The 18401-nt window shown below is 43.8% G+C and overlaps 1 protein-coding gene across 1 annotated transcript in view; it reads right to left on the bottom strand.

The window, feature by feature from the left end:
- cenpp (centromere protein P) overlaps positions 1-18401 on the bottom strand; it is a 418874-nt gene that overhangs the window by 1494 nt on the left and 398979 nt on the right. Inside the window, exons 7-8 of the mRNA XM_070895399.1 lie at positions 1774-1853; positions 316-407 (exon numbers count right to left, since the gene is read on the bottom strand). Of these exons, the coding sequence (XP_070751500.1) occupies positions 316-407; positions 1774-1853 (172 nt within the window). The remainder of the gene's footprint in view (positions 1-315; positions 408-1773; positions 1854-18401) is intronic.

Below are 18401 nucleotides of genomic sequence, written 5' to 3'. Positions count from 1 at the left end.
GTCCCACTCGAGAATTGATAACATTCTCTTTCTTCACCAACAGATTCTTTGCCTGCCCCAACCCTCTTTGCTTCCACCCTTGTCCCCCGTTCATTTCCCCCACCCCCCCCCCCCCCAAAAAAAATATCCTTCTCCTCCTCTTTCTCTCTCTCTGCCTCCTCCCCTGGCCATTCCTCTCCTTTCTAGCTGCCATGTTTTGCACATTATTACAAGTGACTACACTTCAAGTACTTCACTGACTGACTATAGCACTTTGTGATGTGCTGAGGTTGAGAATGGCACTATGGAAGCAAGTCTGTCTGCTTGGATACTTACCCTCTGCTGGTATTTTTGTCAAGAGATCCAGCACTGGAGTAACAACTCCTTCTTCACTTACAAGTATTTTCCAGAAAATCTTCAGCTCAACCCTGTAAGGCAATTAAAATAAAACATGTATTAATGAGCAATAGAAATAAAAAATGCTGGAAATGCACAGTATGTGTCAGCATCTGAAAAAGACAGGTGGCGAGCTTTCATAAGAAAGGCCCTTTATAGAACTGATCAATGCAAAAAGGGGAAAATATGCAATACTTTTTTAGTATTCATGAGCATCTTTTATTTTTTTTTAAAGTTTTCAATTTACAAGGATGTTTAGCCCAATCCATCATGTGACTACAAAAACAAAAAAATGGCATGTTATTTTGTTTTATAAAGATATGAGTTAGAGAGCTACTTTGTGAAATTGGGAAAGAAGAATCAGGAATTGACCTGAGGGAAAAACACTAGCTACCTTTCTGAAATATCAAATAGGGGTTAGAATGTGGAACTTGCGACCGCATGGAGTAGTTGAGGCAAATAGCATAAGTGCATTTAAGTGGAAACTAGCTAAGTACACGAGGGAGAAAGGAATAGATATATATGCTGATGGAGTGAGGTAAATAAAGTAAGGTGGGAGGAGGCTCGAGTGGAGTATAAACAAGTTGAATGACTTGTTTGTGCTATAAATACTATGGAATGTCTGAAAGGGGCTTTTAGCAGTGGTGCTTCCTGCTTCCATTTGGGTTATATACAAGTGTAGGCTGTTCTCAAAAGATGATATGAAACCAGCATGGGTAAGCTCCAATAGATAGAGCATTGAGATCAACCAAGAAACTTGTGCTTAAAATTGGCTCAAAGAAAGCCTATATTAAATTTTAACTTTTTTGATTTTGTGGGAATGAAGAAATATTTTAATTAATACCGCCCCTATCTATCCAGTTACATAGTACAACTAATATTTGAATTTGTTAATGCAAACCAGAAGAACTTGGTTCAATAGCTTGACAAGGTAGATGCAGAGAGGATGTTTCCACGGATAGGGGAGACTAGAACTTGGGGGCATAATCTTCGAAATAAGGGGCCGCCCATTTAAAACTGAGATGAGGAATTTCTTCTGAGGGTTATAAATCTGTGAAATTTGCTGCCTCAGAGAGCTGTGGAAGCTGGGTCATTGAATAAATTTTAGACAGAGATAGACAGTTTCTTAACCGATAAGGGGTTATAGGGAGCGGGCAGGGAAGTGGAGCTGAGTCCATGATCAGATCAGTCATGATTGTATTAAATGGTGGAGCGGGCTCGAGGGGGCCGCATGGCCTACTACTACTCGTATTTCTGATGAAACAGAGTTATTAGGATAAGCCTTTTTTTTACGATAAATACACTCTACGATAATTTAATGTTAATCTTAAAAATAAAATCATTATTTTTTTTGCAAAATAACGGTCATTGAATTACAAACTTTTAAAGTGGTCTCACCCAGGAAGTTTGGTGCATTCCAGTACCAGGTATTCAGCATTTGATCCCTCCGGAAGTCTTACTACTTCAGGGTATTTCTCCTGCGAGGAAGGGGAGTTATACAATGAAACTGTCTTCAACACTCCTATTCTCTGCATTAATATTTAATGAGGTATTAATTGGGAGCTGATTTACAAAAAAGTATCTCAGAGAATTGAAAAACCAAGCTGGACGACCAACAAACAGTAATGAGACTTGTGTTTCATTACCATTGGTTTAGCCCTGTAGCTAGTAGTCAAAATGGGAGAAATAGCACAACTAATGCACTGAGAGCAAGTCCAACTAAGCTGTTACTGGTATTTGATGCTAAAATGAACACTTAAATGCTTCAAAGAAGTACGGCTGAATATTCGGTACTGCCCCGGGGGCGATAACAGCCGTGAGGCGAGAGTTCCTACGCCAGGTGCGGATGTCCCGCCCCGCGAGCTATAGTGGGACTTGCTGCCCCCGAGAGGAAGTGGAGTGCAACATCTCTCACTCCACTTCCTCTTGGGGGTGGGACCGGGTCGCAAAGGGACACACATTTTCCAGCGCTATGTGGTGGTGAGAAGACAGGGCCTCCCCTTCCATTAAAGGGGAGGGTCAGGCTTCTGACTCTGCGGGCAGGAGAAGGGGCCATCGCTGGACCACGAGGGAGCGGGGTGCTGGGCTGCAAGATCACGGCATAGCCTCCGCGATCTGCAAGCAAGAAGGCCGCGACCGGTAAGTTGGCCATTTAAACATTTTTCACTGTCGCATCTCCCCTTTAATTTTTTCCCCATAAGCGGCCGACGCCCTGCAAAGTCATGGGGCGCTACCAAATTTGTGCTCCAGGTGGAAAACGGGCCACTCCACACGGTGATGACATTGGAATTTCGCGGGAGTCGGTAGCAGCACCGCACCCAGGCGAAAAGTCGTTCGCACTCTCGGAAGTGCAAACAACTTGAATTTTTCCCCTGTAGAATAGTAACCGACCTGTCATTCCAACTGCCAAACCTGCTGAGGTTGACGAACTGGAACACCTCTGGTATATCGATTAGCGTTATGGAGCTTTGAATTCTTATGGAAGGCCTTTTAAAGTTAAAAACATTTTAATCTAATGCTTACTATGTCATTTGGGGCATCTATATACTAAAAGTTCCTCAAATTATACCTGTTTCATAAAATCAAAAAAAAAGTGGTACCAATTCAAAAGGCTACCAAAAGTACCACATAATCCACACACTGAGTCTGCTGATTCATTTAGTCTCCTGCAGATTTAACTTTTACCACCCATGTGCATTGTATAAAATTTCATCCAGCTGATTAAAGTTTATGATTGTAATGAGTACTTGGAAGTACAGTATGTAAAATCCACAACTTGCATGTATAATGGCATTGCTCACATAAAAGCATATATCAGGAGAGATGGAGACCAAATAGGAAAAGAAGGGGATGACTGAGCAATACAAAGTTTTATTTAGGAGAGAATTCCAGAGAGCAGTTGTGCGTGATTGAAAAATCGCCCTTCAATGATGGAAAGGAGAGAGCCTGAGACGATGGAGGGGTTTGAAAATGAAGCCAAGGATTTTGTAAAGCTGCATGCCTCAGCTGGCTGTCCGGCAGGTTTCACTGATCGGAGTAATCAGGGCAATTCTTCTGGCCAGTTGATTGTTACAGTTGACTTGGGATCCCATCTGATCAATTGGACCCTTATTAGCATATATTAATGAGGCATCTGCCATCATTAAATCAGAGCAGGAGGAAGAGCTGCTCAATTTTAACTCTGGTCAGGTTTATGCAGGGCAGAGGGAGTTAAATTATCCCTTTGGTAAGACAAAGCGAGATAAGAATTGTTGAGCTGTTTTATTGAAAACGTGCAGAGCAAGAGTTAATTAAATCAGTATAACTTGTCTTCACGTAATAATGGAAAACATGAAACATATCACACTTCCCCACATCAGTTGACTTGAAACAGAATAACTCACATTACTGGACTTAAACAGAATAATTCCCAACTGTCCTCCTGCATTGTCCTCCTGTGCCTGGCGAAGGCTTGCCTTTGGAGTTTTCTCTTTGCACACTTGATGCACTTGCAGCCAATGGGCTAGAGTTTCCTCTCAAGCCACCCATTTACCGCCAAGAAATGCAAGTTTCTTTTCAAACCGCCCGGCGGTAAATTCTACAGTCATTAGCGGCGGGCGGTATTCGATACTGTCCGCCCATATATTACCACCCAAAATGGAAGTTTCATCATTTAAGATCCCTTTACCACCGGACCTTAATACGGCCCTGAAAAAGCAAGTCTTACTGGATCTAAAGTGGGCGTTATGGACACAGATCTGACAGGTTTGTTTGACACACATCTTTATAGTTCTCCACAGTTTGATTTATTTTTAACTGGATTGTATATTTTCTAGTGTTAGGCAATAATATAAATGGTCTAATAAAGCCTTGTTTATTCCTTCAAGGCTCAATTTTCCCCGTTTTTTTTGAGCAGCCTGTTTTTGCTGGCCTAACTTAAAAATCTGCAGTTTCCCCAATCAATTTGCTCCAGCGTAGCTCACGTTTTTTCTAGGTAAGTTTTTTTTTCATCCAAAGGGACCAGCCACCTATGCCAATTCTGGCCATTTAGTGAACTTTGTTTGGCCAGCTGACAGTTACTCCATTTCTGCTTCGGCCAGCGTCTGTGGCTTCTCGAGAAAACCCTTGCGGAGATTTAAAGAAATCGGCGCAGGTAAGTAAATCGGAGGCCATTCGGCCTGGGCTAGGGTCGGGAAGCGGAGCGCCGGGACCGGGACCGGCACTCACTCGGGGTCCAGAGAGGCTCGGCGGGGGAGGGCGCAAACTGACCGACACTCACTTGTGGGCCACAGCGGACCAGGAAGGCATGGACTCAGGAGCCATAGCGGACCGGGACCGGCACACATTCGGGGCCGCAGTGGACCAGGCAGGTACTTGGGGCCACAGCGGACCAGGAAGACACCTCAGTCGGGGACCGGAGAGGGTCGGAGACTGCCGATCTGAAGGCATGGTGCCTGGGAGGGGGAAAGGAGGAGGGGGAGAGAGAGGTTTCAAGACTCTAGGGCGGGGGGGAGGAGAGGACTCTACTGCGCATGCGCAGCCAATTCAGCGATATCAAGAATGTGAGTTTTTCCCCCGCACATGCATAGAAGACCCGGCTTCGTTTTTCGGCGCAGACCACAGGCGCCTCCCCCAACCCCCTCAGGAGACTGGACACGCCGCGCGGCTCCGGATTACAACAAAAACATCGGGGAAAGTTTGGACATGTTTTTCTGCCGCATTTCTGGACCTAAATAAGCAGTGCAACTCTGGCACTACGCCAGAAAACGGGCTTGGGCAAAATTGAGCCCTTTGTCTCTCTTACTCACATTAGTCTCACTCATTCCCCAGTCTCTCCTCCCCTCAGTCTCTCTCACCCCCACAGTCTCTTGCTCCCTCCCCAGTCTATCTCACCTCCTAGTCTGTCTCACCCCTTACAATGATCTCCCCCGCCCCCACAATAATCTCACTCTCTCCCCCCCCCACAGCGATCTCACTCGCGCTCCCTCCCCCCACGGCGATCCCACTCTCTCCCACCGCCACAGCGATCTCACTCTCTCCCCCCCCCCCCCCCCCACACAGCGATCCCACTCTCTCCTCCCCTACAGCGATCTCAGGCCAGCAGTCTCGGACCTCTCGTCGGTGCCTCTCGGGTTGGGGCGGGGGGGGGGGGGCGGAACTTGACAGCCGCGCACATGCTCACAACTTGGGAGCCGAAGATTCCCGAGTCGATAGGCCTCCTCTGCCACACACCGCTCGCTCCATTTCGCTCCCGCACCACTTCACCACCGCCGTCATGGAGCACCCGAAAACCGCGGGAGCGCGCACCAGCCCGAACACCGCTAAGGATTGGGTGGGGGCGGTTTCAAAGGAAATTCCAGTACAATGTCTCTAACTAGGTTTAATTATTTCCTCAGTTCAGTTAGAACAGACCAGAGATTTCCCAATGCAATGGTTACAAGGGCACCCTCAAAGCCTCCCTGATAAAGATCGACATCCCCACTGACACCTGGGAGTCCCTGGCCAAAGACAACCTTAAGTGGAGGAAGTGCATCCGAGAAGGGTGCTGAGCACCTCGAATCTCAACGCCGAGAGCATGCAGAAATCAGCGCAGGCAGCGGAAAGAGCGTGCGGCAAACCAGTCCCACCCACCCCTTCCCTCAACAACTATCTGTCCCACCTGTGATAGAGACTGTGGTTCTCGTATTGGACTGTACAGCCACATAAGAACTCATGTTAAGAGTGGAAGCAAGTCTTCCTCGGTTCCGATGATGATGATGGTTATGAGGTGTTAATAATTTGAGATTGCAATTTAATGACTTGATTATTGACCGTCTATAGGGAAACAACAACAAAACTTCTAATTAGTAGTCTTTTCCTTCTCTTTGAAATCCCCCAAACTTCTTTACCCTTTCTCCCCACTCTCGACATGTAAAAGTCTCTTCCAGGATCATCTCTTTGACCAAGCTTTCAGTCACCTCTCATAATCTCTCCCTATTTGTGAAGGACGGTGGGATATTTCTTTTAGATACATAATGTTATTCTCTTCTGAGGCAGTCCCTCGTATCGAGGATGACTTGCTTCCACACCAAAAAGGGATGAGTTCACAGATGTTTCAATGAAGGACCTAATATTCTAGGTCCCGAACTACATAGTGACGGGTGGAAGATGCCTGTGCGTGGATTTTTTTAACGTGTAGTGGCTGTTGCACACCAGCCACCACACGGGCTTGACAGAGCTAGGTTTGGTCCAGTGGCAAGGATTAACCAAGACGACTGGAGATCAGCTCTGCTGCACGGATCTAATGTGCACACATATCGCAGTGTGGGCTGGCCCGTGCTGTCCCAGGGCTCTTGCCTCTGCTGGGCCCCGATCATGTCGCTCTACAAACTCTCACCGCTTCTTCACCCTGACCTCGCCACTCCTGCTGTACCTGCCCACGCTCCAATCAGTGATCTGGATTATGGTGACGTCAAATAACTGGATGTTATCATCATCACAGGCAGTCCCTCGGAATCGAGGAAGACTTGTTTCCACTCCTGAAGTGAGTTCTTTGATGGCTGAACAGTCCAATACGAGAGCCACGGACTCTCACAGGTGGGACAGATAGTCGTTGAGGGAAGGGGTGGGTGGGACTGGTTTGCCACACGCTCTTTCCGCTGCCTGCGCTGATTTCTGCATGCTCTCGGGGTTGAGACTCAAGGAGCTCAGCGTTCTCCCAGATGCACTTCCTCCACTTAGGGTGGTCTTTGGCCAGGGACTCCCAGGTGTCAGTGGGGATGTCGCACTTTATCAGGGAGGCTTTGTAATGTTTCCTCTGCCCACCTTTGGCTCATTTGCCGTGGACGAGTTCCGAGTAGAGCGCTTGCTTTGGGAGTCTCGTGTCTGTCATGCGAACTATGTGGCCTGCCCAGCGGAGCTGATCAAGTGTGGTCAGTGCTTCAATGCTGGGAATGTTGGCCTGGACGAGGACGGTAACGTTGGTGCGTCTGTCCTCCCAGGGGATTTGTAGGATCTTGCAGAGACATTGCTGGTGGCATTTCTCCAGCAACTTGAGGTGTCTACTGTACATGGTCCACGTCTCTGAGCCATACAGGAGGGAGGATATTACTACGGCCCTGTAGACATGAGCTTGGTGACAGTTTTGAGGGCCTGGTCTTCAAACACTCTTTTCCTCAGGCACTGGAGGCGGTGTTGGATCTCGTCGTCAATGCCTGCTCTTGTTGATAGGAGGCTCCCGAGATAAGCGAAGTGGTCCACGTTGTCCAGGGCCACGCTGTGGATCTTGATGTCTGGGGGGCAGTGCTGTGCGGCGAGGACAGGCTGGTGGAGGACCTTTGTCTTACTGATGTTTGGTGTAAGGCCCATGCTTTCATACGTCTCGGTAAATACGTTGACTATGTCCTGGAGTGTCCTACAAACAGCTGCCCACAGTCCTTTCCAGTGGTACAGATGTCTGTGATTACTGCTAAAGTGGTTGGCATGAGATGAGATTCTGCAGAATTGGCAAACACATGCTAAAATTGGAGTACAAGCCTTTGGAGTTCCTCTTGCCTTTATCAGCTACTCTCCACTGTCACCAGTGTTTAAGACCCTATTGTCTCCGATTTGTCACAATAGGAGTTCACTCCCATAACATTACCCTGTAGATTTGTTAACCCATTTACTGACACAAACACAGCATGATTTTAGATTTTTGTTTGCAATTGAAACAACATAAATTTTGTGGTTACATTTTTAGTCTTTGGGGTAAGATGACTCAATGTACAATGATTCAGAGGTTCGACAGAGACAACGAGACAGTCACACAAGTGCCAAAGCCAAAGGCTTTGCTCAATTCCAAATTAAAGGATAAACATTTCTGAACAGTCTTTTCAGCCCCAATAGAGTATGGCACATATGGCACAGGACTCCTTTGTTCATCTATTAAAGGAGTGTTCCACAGTAGGACATTTTATGAAGAGAAGGTTATCTTTCTAGAGACATTAACTAGTATGTAACTCCTTCATTGCCTGGGCCTTGGTATAAGGTCTAGCCACAATTTAACATAGTTGACGTACAAAGTAATTATTTACGGTTTGAAAAATACACAGGATATTTACATAGAGACAAAACTTCACTTGGTTAGATTATCTTCAAAGTGAAAAACCAACAAGAAAAATGTAACAGCTGGATGCATCTAATAATGCAGATGTATGGAATATGAAATACCACATCAAAACAAAATAATGTACAAGCGCACATGAACAGGACTTAGTCAGCTTATTGAAAGTTATGAGTTCGATAGATAGAAAGAACACATACTACAATGCAAAAGAATACAATAAAAACAAGAAAGCAACAGATGCTCGTACCATAAGGTGGCTCCCTGTAATAACACCTATTTATATTGATGTATATATATTGGAGAAAGAAGAATTGTCTATGCAAATCTTGAGATGTACTGGCCAGCTGTTGTGAATGAATACTCAACATATTCTTACAAAAAAGGAAGAAGATGCTTGTTGGAGAATTGCCTTTCCCATGGGAGGAGGGTTTGGAAGCTGTGTATAATGAAAGTCCTGAAGTCTGCAGATCTGAACATTCTTGAACCTAACCCCATGACAGGACATGACTATTGCAGACCCACCATTCTGAGAGGCCCCGGACATAATTAGCCAAAACATTTGGTGTTCTGATTTACCATTTGTCCACTAATGAGCCAATAGCACCAAGAACAGGCCTTTCCAAACCTTCAGGCGAATGAAATTCATCTACAACAAACTAGAAAGTAACTAATGTAAGCATTAATACAACTGAGTAGGTAGGACTTTATGCATCAGATAGCCCAGAGAATATAGACACAGCATCCATCCCACCATGCCCTCACCCCAACTTCCCAAGTGTAATGCTGGAATTTAACCAACTGAAACTACACATCTTACCTGCATAAAGCACTGATAAGCTTTCTGGTGCTTGTCCAGATGGGGGTCACCCTCCCTGTTAAGGCTTTAACCTGCTATCTGGAGTTGAGTGGGAAGATTCTGTGCTCCCAGTGACAAATCTACTCCTTCCCAATTCCATTCAAGCTGGCTGGTCAATTATCAAGAGCACTACAGACCTACCTGGAACAGGAATTAGATGACTGTTTCTGTCATCAGGAACTGAATTGGTTTGAATTTCTCATACCCATGTATGTCACATTTACCCAATTTGACTCAAACATAGCCGTGTCTCTCTTCGCCCCCCCACCACCCAACCCCAGCTCACACCTAAGGAGTTACTAGATGGTCACTAGTTGACAAAGGAGGGTTTAAGCGTTTAATAGGAAAACAGAAGGTAACAAAAACTCCTCCCAAATGGTAGAGTGAGCAGCACAACTCCTTACAAAATCTATGATTGTACCAGTTGGACATACGGAGCTGCAGCATCCTACATTCAACCCAACGTAAACTTGAGATGAAAAACTCGGCTGCCCGTGTCCTAACTCGCATCAAGTCCTGTTCACCCACCACCCCTGTGCTGACCTACATTGGCTCCGATTAAGCATCCTTCTCACCCTTCTTTTCAAATCCCTCTATGGCCTTGCCCTTCCCTATCTCTGTAATCTCCTCCAGCCCCACAACCTCCTGTGATCACTGAGCTTCTCAAACTCTGGCTTCTTGAGCATCCCTAATTTTAATTGCTCAACCATATTGGTTGTGCCTTCAGCTGCCTAGGCCCTAAGCTGTGTAATTCCCTCCCTAAACCTCCCCACATCTCTTTCCTCCTTTAAGACGCTCCTTAAAACCTACCTCTTTGACCAAGCTTTTGGTCATCTGGCCTAATTACTGCTTATGTGGTTTGGTGTCATTTTTTTATATAACACTGTGAAGTACCTTAGGACGTTTTATTATGTTGAAAGTGTTATATAAATACAGGTTGTTGTTGTTATTGTTGATGAGAAAAACACAAAGAGCACTGTGCCCCTCCTCAGTGCAGTCTCCAAGAACTCTGTCCAGGCAAAAGACGGCATCCATTAGAACCCCCAGACACCAAAATGAATCTGGTCCATTCCACAATTACCCCCAGCATCCCCTCCCCTTCCCACGGCACACCTGCCCTTTTACCTCCTCCCTTCCCATTGTCCAGGGCCCCAAATACTCCTTCGAAGTGAAACAGCGATTTAGTTGTACTTTTAATTCAGTATACTGAGGTGGAAATTCCAACCTCCTGGGCCCGTACGAAGTTTCCACATACCCGGGAAGGCATCGGAAAAGCCGGTTTTCAGTGCGCAATGCGCATGCGCAGAAAACTGGCTGGAGCTTGACAGATCGTAGACATCTCGGGAGCGAGGGCATTTGTGTGGACAAGGTTGCTGAATTTACGCATATCTTGCTCGGCAAATGTCCTCAAACCTCTTGCGCCTGATAGAAGCAGGCGCATTGCCTACTTTTACAGACGTAAGAGTTTAAAAATATATCAAAAATATGATTAAAATAAAATTTTTAAAAACATATTTGTTAAAACCCTGCCCACTCAGGTAATGTTATTTTAAACCCTAACCTTAACTTTTTTTAAAATTTGGCAATTTCTTTTCTTTAAAAAACACTTATAACAACTTTAATTTCGATGAGTGTGTTATGTGAGGTGTTTTTTTTTAAATGTTTTATATATGAATCTCCTATTACTATGCATGAAAAAATACTTACCTGTGATTGGGAGTCCAGGCCCACGTGACCCCTGCGGACATCCCTACGAGCACATGCTGTGACGCGCAGGGAGAGGAGGCCTGTGGACCTGTATGTCGAACGGACGCAGCAGCTTCAGGTAGGTGCGCATTTTTTCTCTAAAATCTAGTCGAACGTCTGCGGGAAGGAGAAAGCAGAATTTCTGGGCCAATGTATTCGATGCTCACAATGTGGTCTCTTCTACATTGGGGAGACCAAACGCAGATTGGGTAACCGCTTTGCGGAACACCTCTGTTCAGTCCGTAAGCTTCCAGTCGCCTGTCACTTTAATTTCCTGCTCCACTCCCACTCCAACATCTCCGTCCTCGGCCTCCTACACTGTTCCAATGAAGCTCAACGCAAGCTCGAGGAACAGCACCTCATCTTTTGTTTAGGCACTTTACAGCCTTCGGGTCTCAACATCGAGTTCAACAATTTCAGACTATAACCGCTGCCCATATTTTGCACCCATTCCTCCTTTTTTAAACCCACCCCGGTCTTATGTATTTTTTCTCTCTGTTTCCCATGACTGCTGGTAATTAATCTGCCATTCACACCCTATCTAGACTAATCTTTTTCTAACTTCTGCCATCTCAAGTCGGCCAATCATTCCCTTTTGTCTTTCAAATCTCTCCTGTCTTCCACCCTATCACAGACCTTCCCTTTTGTTCTTTTCTCCCCTCCCCCTTTCAGTGCTCCTTAAGAATCTGTTCATTTCGAACATTCACCAGTTCTGACGAAGGGTCATCAACCTGAAACATTAACTCTGTTTCTCTCTCCACAGATGCCGAGATTTCCAGCATTTTCTGTTTTTATTTCAGATTCCAGCATCCGCAGTATTTTGCTCTTTTTGCTCTTGTACCAAAATTAATCTAACGGTTCATACTTTAAAAAAATATTTCTTTAAAATTAGCTCAACATCAATATAAAAAGCAACAGAATTTGTTTGTTATGTGTTATATTGTATGTTATCTCACACATTATTGGGTGTGATAGTTGACTATTTGACTGTAGGCTGCTGCAAATTGAAGCTTAATCCTGTCATCTTTGAATCACCACACAAGTGAACGTTTGAGCAGACATCAGTCACTGGAGAGAAATCAATAGCAGAAACCTTGGCAACTGTCTGAGGTTGAATCAGACTGTTTGCAATTTTGGTGCCATATTTGTCCGAGATGAACTTCTGACCACATATCCATGCCATCACTAAGACCGCCTTTTTCCATCTCCTTAACAGCGTATGATTCCGCCTCTGCCTCAGACATTTGCTGCTGAAACCCAAATCAATGAATTTGTTAATTGTAGACTTGATTATTCCAATGCACTCGTGGCCGGCCTCCCATCTTCTATCCTCCGTAAACGTGAGGTCATCCAAAACTTAGCTGCCTGTGTCCTAATCTCACCAATCACTTCTGTGCTTGCTGACCTATATTGGCTCCCGGTCCGACAATGTCTCAATTTTAAAATTCTCATCCTTGTTTTCAAATCCCTTCATGGTCTCGCTCCTCCCCATCTCTGTAACCGCCTCCAGCCCTACAACCCTCCGAGATATCTCCGCTCCTCCAATTCTGGCCTTTTGTGCAACCCTGATTTTAATCGCTCCACCATTGGCGGCTGTGCCTTCAGCTGCTGAGGCCTTAAACTCTGGAATTCTCTCTGTAAACCTCTCCGCCTCTCTACCGATCTTTCCTCCTTTAAGACACTCCTTAAAATCTACCTCTTTGACCAAGCTCTGCCCTAATATCTCCTTATGTGTCTCAAAGTCAAATTTTGTTCCATAACGCTCCTGTGAAATGCCTTGGGACGCTTTAAAGACGCCATGTAAATACAAGTTTTGTTGTTATTGTACATCACTACTTCCATCAAATAGAATGTTATAACAAAACTTTTTCATCAGCAGAATCTGTTGGTAAATTGACAAACATACCAAAAGGATGTTCAAGTTTTTATTTATTTTACACATGATTATTTTTTACAACTTAAGTGTAAATCTGACTACTCACAACATGGGTCACCAGAAAAATCTACTTCAAATCATAATCAAAAATGGTTTCTTTTTAGCCTCCGAATTCTGATGCACTGAAAATACGACTCATTAGACACAATTTTAAGACTAAAATTGGATTGCGTTCAAAACAGAAACATTATCAGCAGGCAAATGGTGTCTCCTGGAAGCAGTTTGTCAACCCAATATTTAGTTGTCTATGGACATGCAATTTATAAGAAAGAAAGACAGACAGACTTGCATTTATATAACGCCTTTCATGACCACCAACATCTCAAAGTGCTTTACAGCCAATGAAGTACTTTTGGAGTATAGTCACTGTTGTAATGTGAGAAACGCGGCAGCCAATTTACAAATAGCAACCGCCACAAACAGCAATGTGATAACGACCAGATAATCTGTTTTTGTTATATTGATTGAGGGATAAATATTGGCCAGGACACCAGGGATAACTCCCCTGCTCTTCTTCGAAATAGTGCCATGGGATCTTTTATGTTTACTTGAGAGAGCAGACGGAATCTTGGTTTAACGTCTCATCTGAAAGATGGCACCTCTGACAGTGCAGCACTCCCTCAGCATGCATTGGAGTATCAGCCAAGATTTATGTGCTCAAGTCCCTAGAGTGGGACTTGAACCCACAACCTTTTGACTCAGGCGAGTGTGCTACCCACTGAGCCACACCTGACATGTAATATGCCACTGCAAACAATCTTTTAAAGTCCAAATGGAACTCCCATAGATAGGTAATGGGGAGAAGTAAGGAATTCCCCCAATAGGGGCAAAATGGGTGCAGTAACTAATTCTACTACTTATAGAAATATTGTGATCCTGCATATTAGCTAGCTTCATTCAGATTGGGCTAAGGTAGAGCACCCTTACCTCCCAAAGACATACAACAAAAATTATTTAAATAAACATTGCAGGTTGGCACTTTAGTCAGATTTGGATCCAGGGAGAAAAGGGAAAGTTTAGGACCGAGTGAGGCTCTGAAGGCGTATACATGTACATGGGTCTCAAGAGAATTATTGAGGTGCACTGATGTTGTGCTTGCATGGAATCAACGAAAAATCAGGAGTGAAATCAGAAGTGAAGACTGCTAGTTCCAGTAATGGAGAAGGACTGAAGCACCATGTCTGGTGCAGGGAGTTCGAACTATATTAAATGATTTTTAAAAAAAAGAATTATGTAACTTTTACATATCTATTGCATTCAAAATGAAATTGTGAACGCTATGTAGTGTTGCGTGTCAGAAAACAAACTGCTTTGCACCTCGTCTTTTGTTTAGGCACTTTTACAACCTTCTGGACTCGACATTGAGTTCAACAATTTTTCTCTCTTTCCTATAGCAGCTGTTGATGATTCTGCCATTTCCATTTACGTGACGCATCTTTTGTTTCTTAACTTGCTCCATTACCATCTCCTTTTGCCTTGCACCATTATCCCTTTTGTCTCTTAATCTCTCCTGCCTTCCACCCTATCACAGACCTTCCCTTTTGTTCTTTCCTCCCCTCCCGCCTTTCCCTGCCCCTATACTTGCTTAAAAACCCGTTACATCTCTAACTTTTTCCAGTTCTGACAAAAAGTCATCGACCTGAAACGTTAATTCTGTTTCTCTCTTCACAGATGCTGCCTGACCTGCTGAGTACTTCCAGCATTTTCTGTTTTTATTTCTGAAATATTTGATTGATTCATTTCGTTATGGATACTGATTCCTGATTGACTCACTTTTTGATGCTGTTTGGTAGCTTTTCATTCCTGTCTAGGTTGTTGATTGATTTTCCTTCAGACAGTGACATATCTGAGCCAATTAATGTTAACTGAACAAACAGTGGATATTTGAAAACAATCAAATTTTTTAAAAACTCTATTTTGCAACATTTACTAGGGATGTGTGCTATATGCAAGACGTCTATATAAAGATTTTACTATGTGGGGAAATTTCAGTGGCAATTTGTTTTAGAAAGCTCTTGTTTAAATTGTGATTCAGTAAACCAATTGAGATAATGCTGCTGCAGCAAACATCTTTTTGGGTAAATGACACTAGCAAGCAGTACTGCAATGCAGTCAAGATGCATACTGTCTTCTTTCCCCAATAACTTTGTCTAAGAAAATCTAATCCTGTATTGTGTTCTTCTGAAACATTTTGAAAATGCTATATCCTATTCGTTCGGCCAAAGTATGCATTTTTCCTGAGCTGTGAAACAAGAACCATATGTTTCAAAGTCAGCTTGCCTCATTTAAATGCAGGCAGCATCTATCACATACAACATCTGGGTTTGCAAAATATTATAATAAACAGACAATACGTTAATAATTACTTTTTGGAATTAATATACTTTTTCATAAACGTAACCAACTTATATTCATAAGAACATAAGAACATAAGAATTAGGAACAGGAGTAGGCCATCTAGCCCCTTGAGCCTGCTCCGCCATTCAACAAGATCATGGCTGATCTGGCTGTGGACTCAGCTCCACTTATCCGCCCGCTCCCCGTAATCCTTAATTCCTTTATTGGTTAAAAAGGAGAACATAAGAACATCTAAGAAATAGGAGCAGGAATAGGCTATTTGGCCCCTCGAGCCTGCACCACTATTTAATAAGATCATGGCTGATCTGATCATGGACTCATCTCCACTTCCCTGCCCGCTCCCCATAACCCTTTATTCCCTTAGCGCTCAAAAATCTGTCTATCTCTGCCTTAAATATATTCAATGACCCAGCCTCCACAGCTCTCTGGGGCAGAGAATTCCATAGATTTACAACCCTCAGAGAAGAAATTCCCCCTCATCTCAGTTTTAAACGGGCGGCCCCTTATTCTATGTCCCCTAGTTTTAGTTTCCCCTATGAGTGGAAATATCCTCTCTGCATCCACCTTGTCGAGCCCCCTCAATATCTAATATGTTTCGATAAGATCACCTCTCAGTCTTTAAGGATATAACTAGTAGAGTGGACAAGGGAGAACCAGTGGATGTGGTGTATTTGGACTTTCAAAAGGCTTTTGACAAGGTCCCACACAAAAGATTAGTGTGCAAAATTAAAGCAATGTATTGACGTGGAGAGAGAACTGGTTGGCAGACTGGAAGCAAAAAGTAGGAATAAACGGGTCCTTTTCAGAATGGCAGGCAGTGACTAATGGGGTAACCGCAAGGTTCAGTGCTGGGACCCCAGCTATTTACAATATACATTAATGATTTGGATGAAGGAATTGAATGTAATATCGCCAAGTTTGCAGATGACACTAAGCTGGGTGGCAGTGTGAGCTGTGAGGAGGATGCTAAGAGGCTGCAGGGTGACCTGGACAGGTTAGGTGAGTGGGCAAATGCATGGCAGATGAAGTATAATGTAGATAAATGTGAGGTTATCCACTTTGGTGGCAAAAACAGGGAGGCAGAATATTATCTGAATGGTGACAGATTAGTAAAGGGGGAGGTGCCTTGGTGTCATGGTACATCAGTCATTGAAAGTTGGCATGCAGGTACAGCTGGCAGTGAAGGCGGCAAATGGCATATTGGCCTTCATAGCGAGAGTATTTGAGTATAGGAGCAGGGAGGTCTTACTGCAGTTGTACAGAGCCTTGGTGAGGCCACACCTTGAAAATTGTGTACAGTTTTGGCCTCCTAGTCTGAGGAAGGACATTCTTGCTATTGAGGGAGTGCAGCGAAGGTTCACCAGACTGATTCCCGGGATGGCAGGACTGACATATGAAGAAAGACTGGATCAACTGGGCTTATATTCACTGGAATTTAGAAGAATGAGAGGGGATCTTATAGAAACATATAAAATTCTGACGGGCTTGGACAGGTTAGATGCAGGAAGAATGTTCCCATTGTTGGGGAAGTCCAGAACCAGGGGTCACAGTCTAAGGATAAGGGGTAAGCCATTTAGGACCGAGATAAGGAGAAACTTCTTCACTCAGAGAGTGGTGAACCTGTGGAATTCTCTACTACAGAAAGTTGTTAAGGCCTGATCGTTAGATATATTCAAAAGGGAGTTAGATGTGGCCCTTACGGCTAAAGGGATCAAAGGCTATGGAGAGAAAGCAGGAATGGGGTACTGAAGTTGCATGATCAGCCATGATCATATTGAATGGTGGTGCAGGCTCGAAGGGCCGAATAACCTACTCCTGCACCCATATTCTATGTTTCTATGTTTCTGAACTCCAATGAGTATAGGCCCAACCTAATCAACCTATCTTCGTAAGTCAACCCCCTCATCTCCGGAATCAACCTAGTGAACCTTCTCTGAACAGCCTGCAATGCAAGTATATCCTTCCTTAAATACGTAGACTAAAACTGTACACAGTACTCCAGGTGTGGCCTCACCAATAGTTGTAGCAGGACTTCTCTGCTTTTATACTCTACCCCCCTTGCAATAAAGGCCAACATTCCATTTGCCTTCTCTCTCATTCATTCATTCATTCATTCATTCTCTCTCTGATTACTTGCTGTACCTGCATTCTAACTTTTTGTGTTTCATGCAACAAGGACCCCCAGATCTCTCTGTACTGTAGCACTTTGCAATTTTTCTCCATTTAAATTATAATTTGCTTTTCTATTTTTTCTGCCAAAGTGGATAACCTCACATTTTCCCACATTATATTCCATCTGCCAAATGTTTGCCCACTCACTTAGCCTGCCTATATCTATCGCTTTGCAGATTTTTTGTGTCCTCCTCACAATTTGCTTTCCCACCCATTTTTGTATCATTAACAAACTTGGCTACATTACACTTGGTACCTTCATCCAAGTCATTAATATAGATTGTAAATAGCTGACGCCCCAGCACCCCATTAGTTATCGTTTGCCAACCAGAAAATGACCCATTTATTCCAACTCTCTGTTTTCTGTTAGTTAGACAATCCTCTTATCCATGCTAATATATTACACCCAACCCCGTGAACTTTTATCTCGTGCAAATGTATATATGATTAAAATCAGTATGGTGCTTTTAATAAAAATTAAACCCTGATCATTTGGGAAGAGCACGGTAAACGTAATTAGCTGAATACTGAAATTCCAGGCTCAGTACCTGCATTAAATGTAATCTTAAGCCAAATTTCAACTAAAATCTTTGCAATAAGCCTTGCACTTATAAACAATTCATCAATATATTCCTTGACAGTAAAATAACATTCTTTATTTCATGAAAGTTATTCACTAAATAAATAGCCTTATTTCTGCAAATTAGTAGGACTGGCAGACTTCTCTTTATTGAGAGATCAGGTGCTGGATTTTACACTTTTGTGCAGATCACCCAAAAATGGGCGTTATTTCCGGCGTGGGCGGGAAAAATGGGTTTTCAGATCGCTGGCTTCTCGCTCATTCTCAAAGCACCTATTGCCTTTGGGTGTTATTGCGAGCGATATGAAATGGG

This window comes from Pristiophorus japonicus, chromosome 12 (genome assembly GCF_044704955.1).
Source record: "Pristiophorus japonicus isolate sPriJap1 chromosome 12, sPriJap1.hap1, whole genome shotgun sequence".
Classification (NCBI taxonomy): domain Eukaryota; kingdom Metazoa; phylum Chordata; class Chondrichthyes; family Pristiophoridae; genus Pristiophorus; species Pristiophorus japonicus.
This window is presented reverse-complemented; position numbering and strand designations above follow the sequence as displayed.